General features: G+C 37.3%; 1 protein-coding gene across 1 annotated transcript; it reads left to right on the top strand.

Annotated features, from left to right (window-relative positions):
* Positions 1-4085: 4085 nt before the first annotated feature.
* LOC129504761 (olfactory receptor 51J1-like) lies at positions 4086-5039 on the top strand. The gene has a single exon (XM_055317610.1). The coding sequence runs from the start codon at positions 4086-4088 to the stop codon at positions 5037-5039; it is 954 nt and encodes a 317-aa protein (XP_055173585.1).
* Positions 5040-19299: the final 14260 nt, after the last annotated feature.

The raw sequence follows: 19299 nt of genomic DNA, 5'->3' as shown, positions 1-19299 counted from the left end.
TGCTGGTGATCAATGTTTCTGATCAATCTCCCCCTCCATGGTCCTCAACCCTATCTGAAACTTTTCCTCACAAGAGCTTAACCCATTGGATTTCATCATCTCTTTTTATTAAACACCCTTGATATTTGATGGATACCATCGACTCTGTGCCCTGTTCCTTACTTGTTATCTGCATATTTGTAAAAGTGATAGCCAATGACCATAGCAGATTAATATATTTTTTCTCCAGGATACATTGTTACAATAATATCATTGCTATAAAGCACTTTTTATAAGCCAAACACTTTTTATAAAGCACTTTTTATAGGCCAGACACTTTCGTACACAATTCACATACATCAATTATTTTATTCTTGTAGTAGGTGTTTACTATTATTATGCTCATTTCAAATAGGTATTGACTCTCTGCCATTGCTTATTTCCTTTAAGGGTCCCTGAACATTAAGAAGGAGTGGTGTAATTACCTGGTTACTTGCTCCTCTGGGAACCAAGTCCCTCTCCATCAGGAAAGATCATTATTAATAGAAATTAGGGGATAATCTGAACATGACTGATCCCCTCTGAGGATACCTGAGAAAGGATGGGGATGCTGGTAGTCACTGGTTGCTAAAGGCTCATATTCAATACTCAGAGCCACTCAGAGGTAGGTATCAACACCTCTATCTTTCAAAATAAAGAAAAGAGCTTCACAAAGTTTAAGTAGGTAAAGTCGCCCTGCATATAAAATTCACCTCCACCTCTGTCCACTTCCAGGAATGTGGTATTTACTGCACCATACTCTCCTCTCTCTGCTGATTTGTTCTGTTCTATTACAATGGGCTTTAGAGTAAACAATCCCCCTTTTCGATCCCAAACCTGAAATATTCTTGTTACCCAAATCTGAAACTGAGGGAAATTGCTGCCTTTTAATATAATTTTGAAGGCAACTTGATCCTAGATTGGCTGGGGAGGATGGGTGTCTTGGAAGGTCAAGGACAAAAAAGATGCAAAGAAGCAAAAGGGATAGAGAAAGACAGAGAAAGAGAGAAAGCATGGAGAGCCAGAGTAGATGGCTAACAGGAAAAGAGAGACCCAAACTGCAAGTCTCCCTAGAGATTTGTGCTTTCCAATATCAGGTCATAAGGTTGACATAAACTAGAAATAGGGAACAGTGGAATCAAAGAGCAATGAAGCCACATACAGGAGAAACAGCCACTCAACCCAGAGGCAGACCGACTTTGGTCCATTGAAAAGGTTAAGAAAGATACATTGGGCTTTGGGAGAAGAGTGGAGGAGGTAAGTTCCCCACAGCTAGATAAGTTCCTCAGCAGTGGGAAGTTCTGACATGGACAGACAATCACGTCCTGAAGTCAATAACTTGTACCTGACTATACTCACCTGAAATTTTAAGTCAGCCCACTGGAACTTCTCTTAAGGTAGTGCTTGCTGAGGCAACTGTCAGTCCACGGTAAGTGCACAGGGATCCTGTATTCAGGTAGGCCATGGCTTTGTTTTTGTCATGTTTTCCTCATATTTTCAGGAAAGTAAAATATATGAGAACAAGTAATGACTTTAACATCCTAATACAACCATAGTTTCGTTCTCTCCATGTTTTCTTTCAGCCCTGGTCAGAATGTAAGCCTAGGCATCCACTGCCACAGTCACTGGTCCGTGTCACATCCCCCCCCCCCCCCCGACCTCTCCATTTAGCTTGGGAAAATTCTAATTCCTCAGGCCTTAGCTGAAATCTCACTTCTCAAGGAGAGCTTTCCCTGATTTTTAAGAATAAATTAGGCTTTTCCCTCTAGGTCCCTCCCATTGTATCCTGAACTCTTTCTTTCTTTTTCTTCCTTCCTTCCTTCCTTCCTTCCTTCCTTCCTTCCTTCCTTCCTTTCTTTCTTTCTTTCTTTCTTTCTTCTTTCTTTCTTTCTCTTTCTTTCTTTCTTTTCTTCTTTCTTTCTCTTTTTTCTTTTTTTCTTTCTTTCTTTCCTTTTCCTCCCTTTCTCCCTCCCTCCTTCTTTTCTTTCTTTATTTCTCCCTTCTTTCCTTTTTTCTCTTGTAGCACTTAACACAGTCTTAACTAGATTAGAGAGAGGGTCTTTCATACATGATGCTTGTGCCTGCATGTAAGTGGGAGAGGGTGTGTTCTTTGAAATGTGGTTGCAAGTTGCAGAGATTTTCTGAGTAGGATCAAGACTCTGTGTTGCCAGGGTCCCACGTAGTGCGTGGCATACTGGTGTGCTGGTTGCCCATAGGTGTGTATCCTCTCACAATGAAAGGGGTTTCTGACAATAACTGGGAAGGCTTTTTCTTTGTAAATAACAATGGAATTGACATAATTGGGAATGTAGGTAAAACTTGGAATGAAGATAGAAGTGCATATAGAAAGGGCTGTTACAAATATAAGATTTGGTTGCATTCTGTGGGGAGACTCAAGCATGTGAAGGTTGAACACTGAAGTCGTCCACTTGTTTCTACAAAGAAACTGCTCTGCCATTTCTTATTTAAAAACTTGTTCTAAGTCCACTTGTTTATTGGGACCTATATGAATTTGTCTGTATCTGTGTGCCCTTGCCCCACAGAATACTGTATAACTAGTGTGCTAATAATATTTAACACCACCACCTTTGTAAACTAATGAAATTAGTTTAATAAAATAAGTCACTCATTTATATCTTAATTTTAATCATGCCAGTTCTTTTTAAAGATATTTTATTTATTATTTATTCATGAGAGGCACAGAAAGAGAGAGGCAGGGACATAGACAGAAAGAGAAGCAGTCTCCTCACAGGGAGCCCGATGGGGGACTCCACCCCAGGATCATGCCCTGAGCTGAAGGCAGTCGCTCAACCGCTGAGCCACCTGGGCGTCCCCGATCATGTCGTTTCTTGACTGGGTGTTCCCTTAACCTGAAAAGAAGACCTCAGTAACTACCAGCATGTAATAGTGAGGTCCCTGTAAGTTCAGCCATGACTGAGTGAGGAATCATTGTCAGGAAAGATGCTGACAAGATTTCAGCAGTGTAGAAATATGTGCAAGTGTGTGAGCAGGTGTGTGTGTATGTGTTTGGATATGTGTGTTTGGATAATGTAAATCATGAAAATACCTACAGAGGTCCTTCCTGCCTTTGTCAGTCCAGGATTCTACTGTGATTCTTTTGCCATCTCAGTCAGTATTGAGCTTAAGATATAAACCCAGTTTAGAGAACTGGTTTTCTATTCCCCTCTGTTGCCTTCCTGCCCCACTCAGGAGAATCTTCCTTAAAAGTCTGTTTAGGTTCCCAGTGTTGTTGATGCAATGTATTGGAGGTGTGTCTGTGTCAGAAAGAAGGTCCAGTGGATGAGACAGGTTGTCTTGGAGAATTGTGAGTTGAAAGATGGTATTTCATATTTTCATGAGTTTTAACATCAGCATGCAAATCCGGCAGCCTTGGTTCTTGCCTCATTATATCTGTTATATATAATCCTTTCAGTTGCTTCCTAGTCCTTTCAAAGCACAGAACAGCTAACTTAGTGTGGATCCAAACTCCATTCTTTTCTAGTTAATTTCTCAATCATTTGCTCTAGGTTCCGGTCACTACCACTTCTTAGCCATGTTTTGGATCTCAGTTATTCCATATGTTCACTTTCATTACCAGGTATTTTTAGCTGTTTTCATGTACTACTTTGCTTGCCTTACATCCACATTTACCAACAATATTTTTGTTCACCAATCCCTGACATTAATCCACACCTTAAAACTGAGATTGCCTACATGGGTCTGTCTTCCCAGCAGCTTTCTGAGACCAAAGCATCTGCACACAAAGACAAAACAGCCATTTTTTCCCTTAGCAGATCCAAAGTGAAGTATAATTTAGAGGGATAATTTTGGATAAGCTTGGAGTTTTGCTCTGATAGAGACTATCATCTCCTTAATACTGGGAATTTCCTGATGGTGGCCATCTTGTCAATTTTCAGGCAGGAGACTTTTGGTCACATAAATCTGTAAGCTTTGTTTTCTTCTTCCCTTCCCTTAGTGTCTAGAAGTCTTTCTCCGTTATAATGTGACCTCACTAGCTTGTTTCTAATTTTTAAGGTAGCACTGATCCCATGTGATGAGATTTCAAGATGAAGAACTCCAATAGTTCTTTGGAGTCTTTACCTACAACTTTCATTCTGGTTGGCATCCCAGGGCTGGAGGCAGAGCACATTTGGATATCCATCCCCTTCTGCCTGATGTATATTATCATCTTCCTTGGGAATGGCACCATTCTTCATGTCATCAGAACAGACCCCGCCTTGCACCAGCCCATGTACCTCTTTCTTGCCATGTTGGCCTTGGCTGAAGTTGGTGTCTCTGCAACAACTCTGCCTACAGTTCTAGGCATCTTCCTTTTTGGCACCACTGAGATTAATTTTGATGCCTGCCTTTTTCAGATGTTCTTCATCCATTCTTTCTCCATTATGGAGTCAGCTGTGTTGCTGGCCATGTCTGTGGACCGATTTGTGGCCATCCATAATCCACTGCGCTATACAGCCATCCTCACCCTGCCCCGTATATTTGGCACAGGAATGATCATGGGGCTGAAAAGCATTATTCTCATGGCCCCATTACCCATGCTATTAAGGCATCTGCCCTTCTGTGGCCATAATGTCCTTGCACATTCCTATTGCCTCCACCCCAACCTTATCCATCTACCTTGTGGGGATGTTTCTATCAACAATATCTATGGGCTTTTCATTGTTACCTCTACTTTTGGGCTGGATTCACTGCTTATTGTGATCTCCTATGGGCTCATACTCCACACTGTACTGAGTATCACTACTGGGAAGGGGAGGAGGAAGGCACTCAACACTTGTGGCTCACATATCTGTGCTGTACTCACTTACTATGTGCCTATGATTGGCTTATCTATGGTGCATCGCCTTGGATTCCATGTGTCCCCTTTGGTACACGCTATGATGGCCAATGCTTATCTCTTCTTCCCACCTGTTGTCAACCCCATTGTCTACAGCATTAAGACCAAAGAGATCCATTGTGGCATTGTACGAATGCTCTCACAGAAAAAAGCAAGAATTTAAACAAAGGACAAAGTAAGAGGGGACTTTTTTTTCTATAAATTTCTATAATTCATAACATGTTTTGCATGTTATGCAAACGGTGTTACCTTAAATAAAATACGTTATCTGATGAAGGTTCTGCATAATCTAGCAATAAACTGGAGTGGAGTATCAGTGGGAGTGGACTATGTGTGACACAACAGTATAAAGAATTGATGTTATTTTTTAAATGTTGTATTACATGAGGTTTTTCATTACCTCACCTAGCTGGAGCAGAAATGCAGGAAGGACTGCTTATAAAAATGTAACTCTCTCCATATGTGAAAAGTAATCAGAAGTTGTAAGGTGTCCTGGGAAATCTGCTGAGTCCTCTGTTCTAGGGAATGAGGATGTAAAATGGATTACAGTATCTTGAGTTGTTAGTACCTGATCTCAATAGCAGGAGGTAACACTAACTAGCTTAAAGGAGGCTTCCAGTCTTGTCTCTGACTGGTATTCATTCAACCTTCTATTTGAGAATGACAAAGATTAAAAATCTTGTTCATTAGCTAAAATCTGAAGTCTCCCACCCAGGATGCAGAATCTTTTAAAAAGGTAAGCATGCCCTTTATGTACATTAATATTTTTCTGTCTGATTGGCTATTTCTTTGCAGATACTTCAAATAGAAATTTCACATTTATATTTCCAGGTAAGGGAACTAAGACTTTTGAGATGCAAATGTATACTAAGCACTTAATTATTTCAACCCACATTCCACAACCTTATAAGGTAGTATTAATGTGATTTTTTTTTTAGATGAAATGGTGGTGCTTAGATAAGTAAGCATCTTGCTCAAACCTGGACATCCAAAAGCTAGCATTGGAACTCAGTTAGGTCAAACTCCAGAGTCTAAGTTATTAAGCCCCTAAATCATACTGTCAACTAAGCAAGAACTGTGGCTCCTCAGATCCTCTTAGTAGTTAGTCAGATAGCATTAATTGAGTACATACATGGATCAAACACAAACCTAAGCCCTAGAGATAAAGTGGTGACAAAAGAGACATGTCCCTTCTCTCATGGATCTTAGAAATATATATATTTTTTCTACTTCTGTCTTTGTTCTACTTTGTACTCTCTGGAACTATGTTTAGAACCAATTTAAAATAGACCTTATAATATTCTCACACACAAATAAAGCTTTTTAATATGGATTTAAAAATATTATGCCAATACAACACTGTTTTGATTACTACAGCTTTGTAAAAAACTTAGTCTGGAACTGTAATATCTCCAGTTTTGTTTTTCTTTTTCATGATTGCCTTGACTATTTGAGGTCTTTTGGAGTTCCATATACATTTTAGTATTGTTTGTTCTAGTTCTGTGAAAAACACTGTTGGCATTTCAATAGGGATTACATTAAATGTGTAGATTACTTTGGGTAGTATAGACATTTTATCAATATTTATCCTTGCAATCCATGAAGTGTCTTTCCATTTCCTGAGGCATCTTCAATCTCTTTCATCAATATTTTTCAGTTTTCAGAGTACAAGTGTCACCTCTTTGGTTAAATATATTCCTAGGTTTTTCTTATTTTTGGTGCAATTGTAAATGGGATTGTTTTCTTAATTTTTTTCTGCTTATTATCAGAGTATAAAAATGTAATGGATTTCTATAGATTGATTTTGTATCCTGTAACCTTACTGAACTCATTTATCAGTTCTAATAGTTTTGTTTTTTTTTTTTTTTTTTGGTGGAGTCCTTAGGGTTTTCTGTATATAGTATCATGTTATCTGCAAATAGTGTAATTTTTACTTCCTCCTTACCAATTTGGATGCCTTTTATTCCTTTCTCTTGTCTGATTATTGTGGCTAGGGTGTGGATAAAAAGGAACTCTCTTGCACTATTTGTGGGAATGCAAATTGGTGCAGCCACAGTGGAAGACAAGATGGAGGTTCTTCAAAAACTTAAAAATAGAACTTCCCTATGATCTAGGAATTGCACTACTGGGTATTTATCCAAAGAATACAAAAACACTAATTTAAAAGGATTTATGCACCCCTATATTAATTGCAACATTATTTACAATAGCCAGATTGTGGAAGTAGCCTGTGTCCATCAATAAATGATGAATGAATAAAGAAGACATAGATATAGATATATGAAAAATATTATTCAGCCATAAAAAGAATGATATCTTGCAATTCACAACAATATGAATGGATCTAGACAGTATAATATTAAGTGAAATAAGCCAGAGAAAGACAAATACCATATGATTCACTCATTTGTGGAATTTAAGAGACAAAGGAGAAGAAAAAGGACAAACCAAGAAACAGACTCTTAACTACAGAGAACAAACTAGCAGTCATCAGGGAGGAGTAAGTGAGAGGATGGGTGAAATAGGTGAAGAGGATTAACAGTGCACTTATCATGATGAGCCCTGAGTAATATAGAGAACTGTCGAATTACTGGGGTGTCTAGGTGACACAGTCAGTTAAGCATCTGACTCTTGGTTTCAACGCAGGTCGTGATCTCAGGGTACTCAGAGTGAGCCCCATGTTAGGTCCCTGCTCACTATGGAATCTCCTTAAGATTCTCTCTCTCTCTCTCCCTCTGCCCTTTCCACTTGTGCTCTGTCTCTCTCTCAAATAAATAAATCTTTCAAAAAAAAGATTGTTGAATCACTATATTGTGCACCTGAAACTTATGCAACACTGTATATTAACTACACTGGAATTAAAATAAAATACAAAAAAAATAAAAAATAATTTTAAATGGTTTGCTTGCATTACATTGCAGAGGTGCCAAAGCAACCAAAGATTTATTTGTAAAAGATAATTCTGTGATTTTAATTCCGGGTTTCCAGACACCATGTTTCTGTAGATTCTGACCTAGGGATCTTAAGTTGTCTATAACTATGCCCTAGATTCATAGCCCACTGATGGGTGACTGTACTCTGCAGACAACTGTGACTTAGTACTAGCAAGTGAAATCTAGCAGGTAAACTATAGGCAGGGCTATCTAACCATAGATGACTGGAGAAGCGAGAGTGGCAGTTCCCTGGGAGAAAAGAGAAGAAGGGCTATCTTTAGCATGTCTGGAAAAAGACATCCTATAGCTGAAGAGGTACAAGAAGGAATGATGAAGCCAGGTTGTTAGCTTGACATAAAATTAGAATTTTAGCAAAACTCACTTTTGCTCTCTTTATGAAATTGCTACTGAACCCTCAGGCTCAGGCTTCTTAAATATGATTACTTACACTTAGAGCCATCAAGATGCTGAGATTCTAAATGTTGTTATAGTTTGTTAGATCATGACTAATTTAATGGCTACCTTTCAAAAAGCTCCATCCTAGAAAAGAATCCACACATAATGTACCTTTTCTAGCTTTTTTCTTTCCAATTTTTTTTCACTTTTTTTCCCCTAAGGTCCAGTCTCAGAGAAAACCTCGGATCAGACAAAATCCTAGAAGGTCACACAGTGAAAAGACCCTAGAAATCTCTGGGTGCTCATTCTGAAAAATGAGCAAAGACCGATACGACCCTGGGAAAGTATCAAGTTTGACTCCATCTTTTTCTGACATATTACTATTCTAACTTGAAATGTAGACTTTCACTTAAAAAATATTTTATTTATTTATTGGAGAGAGAGAGAGAGTGAGTGAGAGAGAGAGCACAAGCAGGTGGGGGGGGCAGAGGGAGAAGCAGACTCCCCCGCTGAGCAGGGAGGTCAACTTGGGCTCCATCTCAGGACCCCAGGATCATGACCTGAGCTGAAGGCAGACACTTAACTGACTGAGCCACTCAGATACTCCTAGACTTTTACAAACTATTTTGATTCTTGATTTTGCCAACAGGACAAAATGATGTCATTATATTAAGGTAGGCATGAAGCTAAATTATGAAACAGAACACTTGAGAAGAATGCATGACATGTTATAGGCATTTCCACATTCATCGAATAAATATTAGTTTGTTCCAGACCAATCCTCCTTCCAAGAACAACTAGAAAAATTAAAGAAATATTTTTTAAATGACTTCAGAGAGTAGCCAATGCAATGAGGATGTAAAAGCCAAGACTCTAAAGACAAAGGGAGTGTAGAGAAGTGAGCCTGATATTTGGTGCCATTTTCCCCCTTAAGGAACTTGCCAATTCAAAAGTAGTAGCTGGTAAAATGAATTGAACTTCTAGTAATCACAAAGGGCTGAAATGTAGAGGGACAAAAATTGGAACCCAAGGATCTCCTGGTAAATACCTGGGCATTTATTTGGATTCTGGAAAATTTATACCTTGAGTGGAAAAGGGAAAATGAGAAATGGACTAGCTTAACATTGGCTTTTAAAATCAACTAACACCTAATTTTGCTACTCTGTAAGTGACCAACAGACCCAGTTTTCCAGAACTTTCCTGACTTTATCTTAGAAAACATCACATCCTGGTAAACCCCTCAGCCATAAACTGGGATGGTTGGTCACTCTAATCAGAACTAAAATTAAATACTCTCAACAGGAAGATGTTAACCACCTTCTTGAACTATCTTGTTAATTTTTTATGTCAATCATTGAAATTTAACCAGGAATGCAAAGTACAATATTGATCAAAGATCAAGAGAAAAGGAGAGAACAGGCAAAAGGATTAGATCCACAAAAGATCCAGCTTTTGGGATGCCTGAGTGGCTCAGTGGTTGAGCATCTGTCTGGCTCAGGGCATGATCCTGGAGTCCCAGAATCAAGTCCCACATTGGGCTCCCTGCATGGAGGCTGCTTCTCCCTCTGCCTGTGTTTCTGCTTCTCTCTCTGTGTGTGTCTCTCATGAATAAATAAATAAAATCTTATAAAAAAAAAACAAACAAAAGATCCAGCTTTGAAGATCAGCATACACGGCTATTAAAATAAATTTGATTGCTATAGCCCAGAATTTATATGGCAAAGTATAGAATTTAAGGAACAAATTGAAAACTATTAAAATAAAATGGAAATACTAAAAAATAACAGAAATTAAAGACTAAGTGGATGGATTTAATCATGTTAGACATGACTTAAAATGAACCAAATTATGGGAAAAATGATTTAGAGCATATCCAGACTATAGATAATGTTGAGTTTCTGGAGAAACGAGAGGCTAAAGCATAACAAAACAAATTAAAATCTTAAAGAACATATGGTATTTGCTGGAAAGGTCAAGTATACATGGAATTAGAGCCCCAGAAGAAGAGTATCCTGGGGCAACAGCAATATTAGAATATAGTAACATGTATGCTTTCCCAAACTGATATAAGACATGAGCCAAAAATTCAAGAAACACAATAAACTACAGGAAAGATAAATACAAAACCAGCAGTACACCCCTGGGCAATTCACAGTCATATAGTTGAAAAACAAAAATTAAAGGGAACATGTTAAAACTAAAGCCAAGAGAAAAAACATTGCTATAAATCTGTCAACTTTTCAACAAAAACAGTAACATCTCTTTTTCTGATTTTCTAACAACAACAACAAAACCCAGAAAAGACAATGGAGTGATGCCATCAAACTTTCTAAGGAAAATGTATTCCAATACATATTCTATATATAGACATATAATATCACTCAAAAATAGATGCCACAAAAACCTCCCAAGACCCAGAGAATCCATCACTAAAACTAAGTTACAGGGCAATCATCTGATTGAATATGGAGCTGCAAGGAGCAGTACAGAACAATACCTGGGTAAATGTAAATAGAGATTGACAGTAAGGAAAAATGGAATATTTCATGTTATTAAATTAGCAAAACTTAAATACGTATCACCAGAAGGACAGAACATGGCAAGAAGTAAGTAGAACTAATTTAGCGTTCAGTTCCTGCATGCTCTACTAAGTAGTGAAAAACAAATATAAATTAGACAATGTATTAATCAGCTCAGGTTGCCCTAATTAAAAATACCATAGATTTAGCTTACACAACAGAAATTTATTTCTCACAAATCTGGAGGATGAGGAGGTTGCGGTGAAAGTGCCAGCAGATTTGGTTCTTAGCAAAGATCTTTTTCATGATTTGCAGATAGCCACCTTCCTGCTGTGTCCTCACACAGTAGGGAGAGAAATCTCTCTTCCTCTTTTCAGAAGGACACTAATCCAATAATGAGGGCCTCAGTCTCATGACTTCACTGAAACCTATTACCTCCCAAAGACCCACTTCTAAATATCATCACATTGAGGCTTGGGGATACAAATATTCAATCCATAACACTTGATAAGTAAAAGATCCTTATTTTATTTTTTGAATATTTATTTATTTATTTATTTATTTATTTATTTATTTATTTATTTAAGATATATATTTTTTATATTCATGATAGACAGAGAGAGAGAGAGACAGAGACACAGACAGAGGGAGAAGGAGGTTCCCAGAAAGGAGCCTGATGTGGGGCTGGATCCTGACCCTAGGATCACACCCTGAGCTAGAGGCAGGCGCTCAACTACTGAGCTGCCCAGGCGTCCCAAAAAATCCCTAAATTAACCTCAATGGAAACTAATATGGAAATTAAAAATTAGTGAACTACTATTCAACCAAAATCTTATATAAATGAAAATATAATAATAAAACAGTAAGTAATCTAAAATAAACATATGAGAAAAGAGTATGATAAATTTTTAATATGGTAAGATGGCAAATTTAAATGCATTAGAATCACTTCATTTATTGAAAATAAGTGGACAATACTCCAATTAAAAGTCAATTATTGTCACACAATAAGTACATACAAGAATTAAAAGTATATGGACTTCCTTTGAGAACTAACCAAATATAAGGATACATAAACATTTCAAGTAAAGATATTTAGAAAGATATTCCCTGTAACCACCAACTAAAAGAAACTTGGGATAGCCTTATTTAATATTAGATAAAGTAAGCTTCAAGGCAAAAGCATTATCAGCAATAAAGAAGGACATTTCCTAATGAAAAATAATATGCAAAGGGAGCCTGAGTGGTTCAGTCAGTTAAATGTCTGCCTTCAGCTCATGTCATGTTCTCAGGGTCCTTGGATTGAGCTCTGTGTAGGGCTCCCTGCTCAGTGGGGACACCTGCTTTTCCCTCTCCTACCTGCTGCACCCCTGTTTGTGCTCTCTGTGTCAAATAAATAAAGTCTTTAAAAAATAATATGTAAGATTTTACATATGTAATATGTAAAAAGTTTCTAGTTAAATACGGAAAAAAATACATGGAGCAAAAGCTATCAGAACCACAAAGAGTAAATAAATCCATAACCATAGTGATAGATTTTTTTATGATTTTCATAGGAACTGGCATAATAAAGTCAAAAATTAAAAATCAAATTGATTTAAAAGAATTGGAAACATGACTTAAAACTTTGATCTAATTAACAAAGAAAATGAAATCAACAGCTACTAGGTACTATGCATTCCTTTCAAGTACATATGGAACAGCATAGCAAAATTGACCATTGAGGCATAGTAGTATTTTAATTCTTGATCTGGATTGAGGAGATAGGATCTATTTATTTCATGATAATTATTAAGCTATACACTTAAGAGGTGAGTATTTTTATCTATGAATATAGTATCTTAATAAAAATGTGTCTAAAAATCCAATCTGACATTCTTTTTTTTTTTTATGATAGTCACAGAGAGAGAGAGGCAGAGAGGCAGAGACACAGGCAGAGACACAGGCAGAGGGAGAAGCAGGCTCCATGCACCAGGAGCCCGATGTGGGATTCGATTCCGGGTCTCGAGGATCGCGCCCTGGGCCAAAGGCAGGCGCCAAACCGCTGCGCCACCCAGGGACCCCCCTAATCTGACATTCTGAGAGTGTGCTAATCATGTGCTTGTGTGGTGACAAGAAGTGAATCTGCATCTATTTTATCCTCACACTAATTTTCACAAAATCTCCAGTTTTGAGTCCTACGCATTTGCCTTCCTGAGTTCCAAATGCCTCAAATTCAGGAAAATTTCTGAGTTAATAGAATTGCTTGGCTTCTTGCACACTTGTTGCTCTGTAGTCAATTAAGTAGGTTCCTCTGTAGTCAATCAAGTCATTTTCTTTGTTCTATCAAGTCAGTTACCAGTCATCTATATTTCATTTTTGAAAATCTTCTTAGTTGTCTCTGACTTCCCACCCATTTATCTGTCACTGTGAGTCTATACTTGCATTATTATTAATACTCGAAAAAAATACATTTGTTCAACCTATCTGGTTTTTATTTTATTTTTATTTTTTTGTTTTTTTTTTATATTTTGATTTACATATTTTTCCTTTTCTCTTTCTCTCAGATTTAAAATTATTTTTTCCTATTTGTTTTGGAGTTACCAGTGGTACTTTAATTCTATGAGTAGAACATAAACATATATGGTTAACAAAGTCAAAAGTTATTCATAATGTCTTCTTCAAATAAAAAAATTAGCATGCTTTAAGTTACCATTTAATCTCTTGTAGTCATTTTTCACATTAATAATTATTAATTGTATTCACATTTTAATGTAAATACTATGGACAATGTTAGACATCCACACAGTTAAAATATTATTGGCAATGTTAGAGATTCGCAAAGTTGAATTTTCCTATTGAATACATACATATATTTACCACAAGACTCTTTTTCAGTTATTCTAGTTTGCCCTCTCCAAAACCAGCAAATATTTTCAGTTTATTACATTTAGAAAAGCATTTATATTAAGAAGAAATTATATGTGTTTATACTTTTTCCCAATGAACATTGTTCACTACCCTCTAGCTGATTTTTCATATGAGCATATATCTTTGAGATCATTCACAACCAGAAAGTGAAGAGCACAGCTATTTATTTCACATCTACATAACATTTCATTGTGTCAATTCTGGTACATTGCATGTTACAGGAATTTATTTACCAGGTTCCAGTTGATGAATATCTAGCTGCTTCCATTTTTTGTTTTTTTGTTAATATTGTGGTGAATAATCCTGTATCTATATCAATTTGCATACATGTAAAGTATGCTTGTAAGTTAGTTTTTTTAAGTTTTTATGTGAATTTTAGCTAGTTAATGTACAGTGTAATATTAGTTTCAGGTGAACAATACAGTGATTTCATCAGCATAATGCCCAGTGCTCATCACAAGGGTACTCCTAAGTCCCCATCACCTATTTAATCCATCATTTTTTTACCCATCATCCCAGCCACCTCCTGCTCCCCTGATAATCATCAGTTGTTTTATGTAGTGAAGAGTCTGTTTCTTGGTTTGTCTCTTTTTTCCCCCATGATTGTTTTGTTTCTTAAATTCCACATACGGTGAATGCATAGTGAAATCATATGATATTTGTCTTTCTCTGACTTATTTTAGAAGTGGAATTAAATTGGGGCGCCTGGGGCAGCCCAGGTGGCTCAGCGATTTAGTGTGGCCTTCAGCCCAGGGCCTGATCCTGGGGACTCAGGACCGAGTCCCGTGTCGGACTCCCTGCATGGAGCCTGCATCTCCCTCTGCCTGTGTCTCTGCCTGTCTCTCTCTCTCTCTCTCTCTCTCTCTCTCTCTGTCTCTCATGAATAAATAAAATCTTAAAAAAAAAAGAAACCACAAAACTTAAAAATAAATAAATAAATAAATAAATAAATAAATAAATAAATAAATAAATTGGGGCGCCTGGGTGGTTCAATTGCCTAAGCATTTGACTCTTGGTTTCCACTTAGGTCATGATCTCAGGGTCCTTGAATGGAACCCTGTGTTGTGAGGCTCCCCACTCAGCAGGGAGTCTGCTCATCTCCCTCTCTCTGTCCCTCCCCCCACTTACACACACTTTCTCTCTAAAATAAATAAATCTTAAGGGGCACCAGATTGGCTCAGTGGTTGAGTGTCTGCCTTCTGCTCAGGTTGTGATTCTGGAGTTCTGAATGAAATTTAGAAATGGAAAAGAAAATAGATTGTTGTATTTAAACAAATTCTACAAAGTGTAATTTCTAAATTTACAAATGGCAAATTTGAGCTTGGAGGGGGTATTTCCCATTGGCTCAGTGGACCGGGGCAAGAGTGCAGCTTCCTTGGAGTGTGGGGAACATATTGGTGTGGCAGGCAGGGTGAAAGTCAATTTCCCCCTCTTCTGTCTTTTCTAAAACTGAGGGCCTTGGGTTGGGGCTTCTTTGAGAGGAGGAAAGAGAACATGGACACAATAGGGTAAGTATGGAGAAGGAAGTTCATGTTCAACTTCCAATAAACCTAGCTATATCACCAAGAAGTGAAAATATTTGAGGCCTATTAAAGATGAGCGTAATGCCATTGAAATATCTCTCTATGCTTATTTCTATTGATATAAAAGTATTTTGAGTTCTATTATTAAAAGCGAAAGTGAGGGGCACCTGGGAGGTTCTCTGGTTGAGCATCTGCCTTTGGCTTGGGTCATGATTCCTTGATCCTTTGGTCCTGGGATCAAGACTCACACCAGGCTGGCTCCCTATGGGGAGCCTTTGCTCTGCCTCTCTCTGTGTGTCTCTCATGAATAAATAAAATATTTTAAAAAATAATAAATAAATACATCTTAAAAAAAGAAGTGGAATTAAATTGTTGAGTAAAGGATTTCGTGCATTTATAATTTGACAGCTAAGTATTGTCATTTACCTCCATATAACTCATAGCTATTAACAGTCCTGTCAGCAATTCTGAAAGTACTTCTTTCATCATTTTGCCACTCACTGTGTTAACATTTTTGGATTTTGTTAATAGGATGCATAAAAAAACTCAGTTTGATTTCATTTTTTTCCATTATAAATGAGAGTGAACATCTTTTCATATGACCAAGAAAATGTCTATTTCCATTTCTTTGAAATTTGTTTATCTCCTATGTCCATTTCCTATTAGGTCAGAGATTGGCAATTTTTTTCTACAGAAGGCCAGATAATAAATATTTTAGGTTTTGTGGGCCACACAGCTTCTTCCCAAACTACTCTCAATTCTGCCACCATAGTATTAAGACAGCCATAGACAATATAAATCAATATGAGTGTATTCCAATAAAACTTTATTTATGGACACTGAATTTTGAATTTAATATACTTTTCATGTGCCACAAAATATCATTATCTTTTGGTTTTATGGTCATTTAAAAATGTAAAAACAAGTCTTATCTTGTGACCCATTCAAAAACATACACATCTAATATTCTATTTTTAGACACTATCTACTAATCTCTTACCATAAACAATCATGATATTAATGAATGTCCCAGTCCACCACCATCTTCTACCTATTATCTTATTTTAAGGCATTTACTCTTCATTCAATCTCAACTTCAAGAACTACCGCTATTATCAATATTATCAACTTTGGCATCTTACCTTTCTGCTGATTAGTGTCTATTTACAACTTTATTTTTCAATGTTTAAAATATGTCTTTTAAGCCTTCACTACTAAAAATGGAGTAATCATATACTTAATACAGCATATTTCTTGAAGCCAGAATAGATCCTAAAATCCAGGTAGGCCAGATACAGGAAGAATCACAAAGTGAATGCACATTTGTAGAAACACTGTACCTTCAGTGGTAGAAAACAAGCCATTCACAGTGAACATCTGAACAGCTGCAGATTTCCACTGTCTAGAGAGAAGTATAAGCTAAATAGAGTCACATATTAAACCTTGGGTCAGTTATCTCTAGATGATAATCATCATACCCCCTTCTTGTCTGAGTAGAGAGCCATCCTCCCTGGGAAAGAAACAGAGTACAGTGTTGAGATTAACATCTGTAAGACACTACAAGAGGAAACACCACTTTGCCTCTCTGACTTTTGAATCTATCAAGAGATCTCAGATACCTTTCCCCAAATCTTCAAACTATATCAAATCTGAGTTTGGTTGTATTCAAGGTGACAACATCAAATGGCAATCCTTCCAACAAGCAGTCTGTCTCAAAACCACACATGCTATGGCAGTAAGCAGAAGGCAGCTAATAAACACTGAGAAAAAACTGCCAGGGTATGGACTATGTCTTTCCCATGTCACTTAACAACAACTGCACATTTCTGTGGGTCTGCTAGCTCAATTTTTGGTACATGTTGAGCACTCAGTTAATGTTGGATACTATTATATTTATTACTACTGTTATTTTTCCCAGTTCTGTCCCTTAGGGCCTCAGGTCTCAGGGCACACAATATTCATATTCCTATAAGATCCCTCCAAGGTTTCCCCATCCACCTGCTGCATTCCAGCCTGGATCTTCATGATCATATAACCATACTCAGCCACAGGGCAGAGAACAGAAGCCCCAGAGAGAACTGAAGAAACAAGAAAGCACAAAGGTAAGCCTGGACTGTTCCATGGGTGGTAGGTAATAAGATGACCTCTTATTGGTCTCTGCAATTTCTTTAGTTTGGCTCTTCCATTACATTTGATTTCTAAATATTTGCCTATATACTTTTTTTTTTTTTTTGGTCAGATTTGCCAAAGGGTTTCAAATTACATTGATCCTTTCAAAGAAATAATTTTGATTTTTTACAATTCTTTTTAATTTTTCTAATTAAAAAAATCACATTTTGATATTCATCTTCTTTTCCCCATTTTCCCTAATTTTAGAATATAGTTAGACATCATGAGTACAGGAACACATTAAGTGCTATGTGTATTTCTTCAAAAGAAAGTTCACAGCTTTCCTTCTCAGAACAGTCCAAAAATCAATAACTATTCATTTACTCTGGTTGTTTTTAATAAAAGATTTTATTTATTTATTCATGAAAGACAGAGAGAGAGAAAGAGAGAGAGAGAGAGAGATTGAGAGAGAGAGATAGGCAGAGACACAGGCAGAGGGAGAAGCAGGCTCTATGCAGGGAGCCCAACCTGAGACTTGATCCCAGGTCTCCAGGATCACAACCTGGGTTGAAGGTGGCGCTAAACCGCTGAGCCATTCGGGCTGCCCCATTTACTTTGGTTATATAAATTCTTTTATTTAAAAATTACAAGGTGACTGGGTGATGGGCACTGAGGGGGGCACTTGATGGGATGAGCACTGGGTGTTATTCTATATGTTGGCAAATTGAACACCAATAAAAAATAAATTAAAAAAATAAAAAAAATAAAAAATTACCAGTGTGCATTCACACCCCTCCCCAGGGGGGAGTATAGTGCCCCCTGTAGAACACATGGTCTTCAGAAACTGTGCAATTCTTCATATTAATTCACTCCTCAGGCCACTTTAATTTGGCTGCTTCTCCCCATCACTCTAAATGTCTTTTCAAAAGATTACTATTGACATTTACATCCTTAAACTGGATAGGTGCTTTCCAGAACTCGTTTTAGTGAGTATCTGAGCAGCACTGAACTGTAGTGACCACATCCTTTACCTTCTTGGCCTCTGTAATTCCCATTTCCTTTGTTTTCCACCCACTTCTCTGAGCAGTACTGCAATTTTTCTTTGTTTTTCCTTCCACAACTACACAATTAATAAATTTTACCTTTCCTTATATAAGTCTGTTCTCCGCCTTCTTCCATTCTGACCCTAATTCTTGCCTAGATTATCACTTCATCTTCTAGGTTCCCATCTACTCTAAATATGCCAGAGATTCCAAGGTCCCTAGTGGATTTCTCCTCTTGGGCCCCCTATCTGTCTGTCCAATTGACATTCCTCTTGGATAGCTCCTATAAACATCAAACTCAACATGCACAAACCAAACTGTGATCCTTCTGCTAGAGGTACCTCCTACTCTACTGTATAAAATAAAATGTCACTATTATCCATGCTGTTGCTCAAACAAACCCCTGGACATCACCATACTTCCATCTCTAAATTGTATTCCCATTCAACTGAATAGAAGGAGGTTGTCTTCAGAATCTTATCTTCCTGCCTGTCAAGTATAAGATGAACTAAAATAAGTCTCTTGCTTTGGTTACTAGAAGATTTTTTGAAATATTGATGACAGAAGTATCAGTTAGTAAATGAGTATCTGTAAGTTTATGTACATATATATATATATACATATATATATATATACACAAGAGCTGGTGGGAAGTGTATAATGAGGCTTGAAGAAAGCATAAAGCTACATTTTAGTGAATAGTGTTGGTATGAAAGCTGGAAAAATAAGGCTATTTTAAATAGAAAATTATGGCAGAATAATCCATAATTGTTGCCTACTGCTCTGACTAGTGTATTGGTCAAAGGTTTTATGAAAAGCAATTCCAGGGGTACCTGGGTGGCTCAGTCAGTTGAATGTCGGACTCTTAATTTTGGCTCAGGTCATGCTGATCTTGAGGTTGTGAGATGGAGCCCCATCCAGGGAGTATGCTCAATGGGAAGTATGCTTGGATCCCCTCTCCTCCTCTGCCTTTCCTACCTCAAGTAAATA

This window comes from Nyctereutes procyonoides, unplaced genomic scaffold (genome assembly GCF_905146905.1).
Source record: "Nyctereutes procyonoides isolate TBG_1078 unplaced genomic scaffold, NYPRO_anot_genome, whole genome shotgun sequence".
Lineage (NCBI taxonomy): Eukaryota > Metazoa > Chordata > Mammalia > Carnivora > Canidae > Nyctereutes > Nyctereutes procyonoides.
The sequence above is the reverse complement of the archived record's forward strand: the minus strand, read 5'-3'. Positions and strand labels throughout refer to the sequence as shown.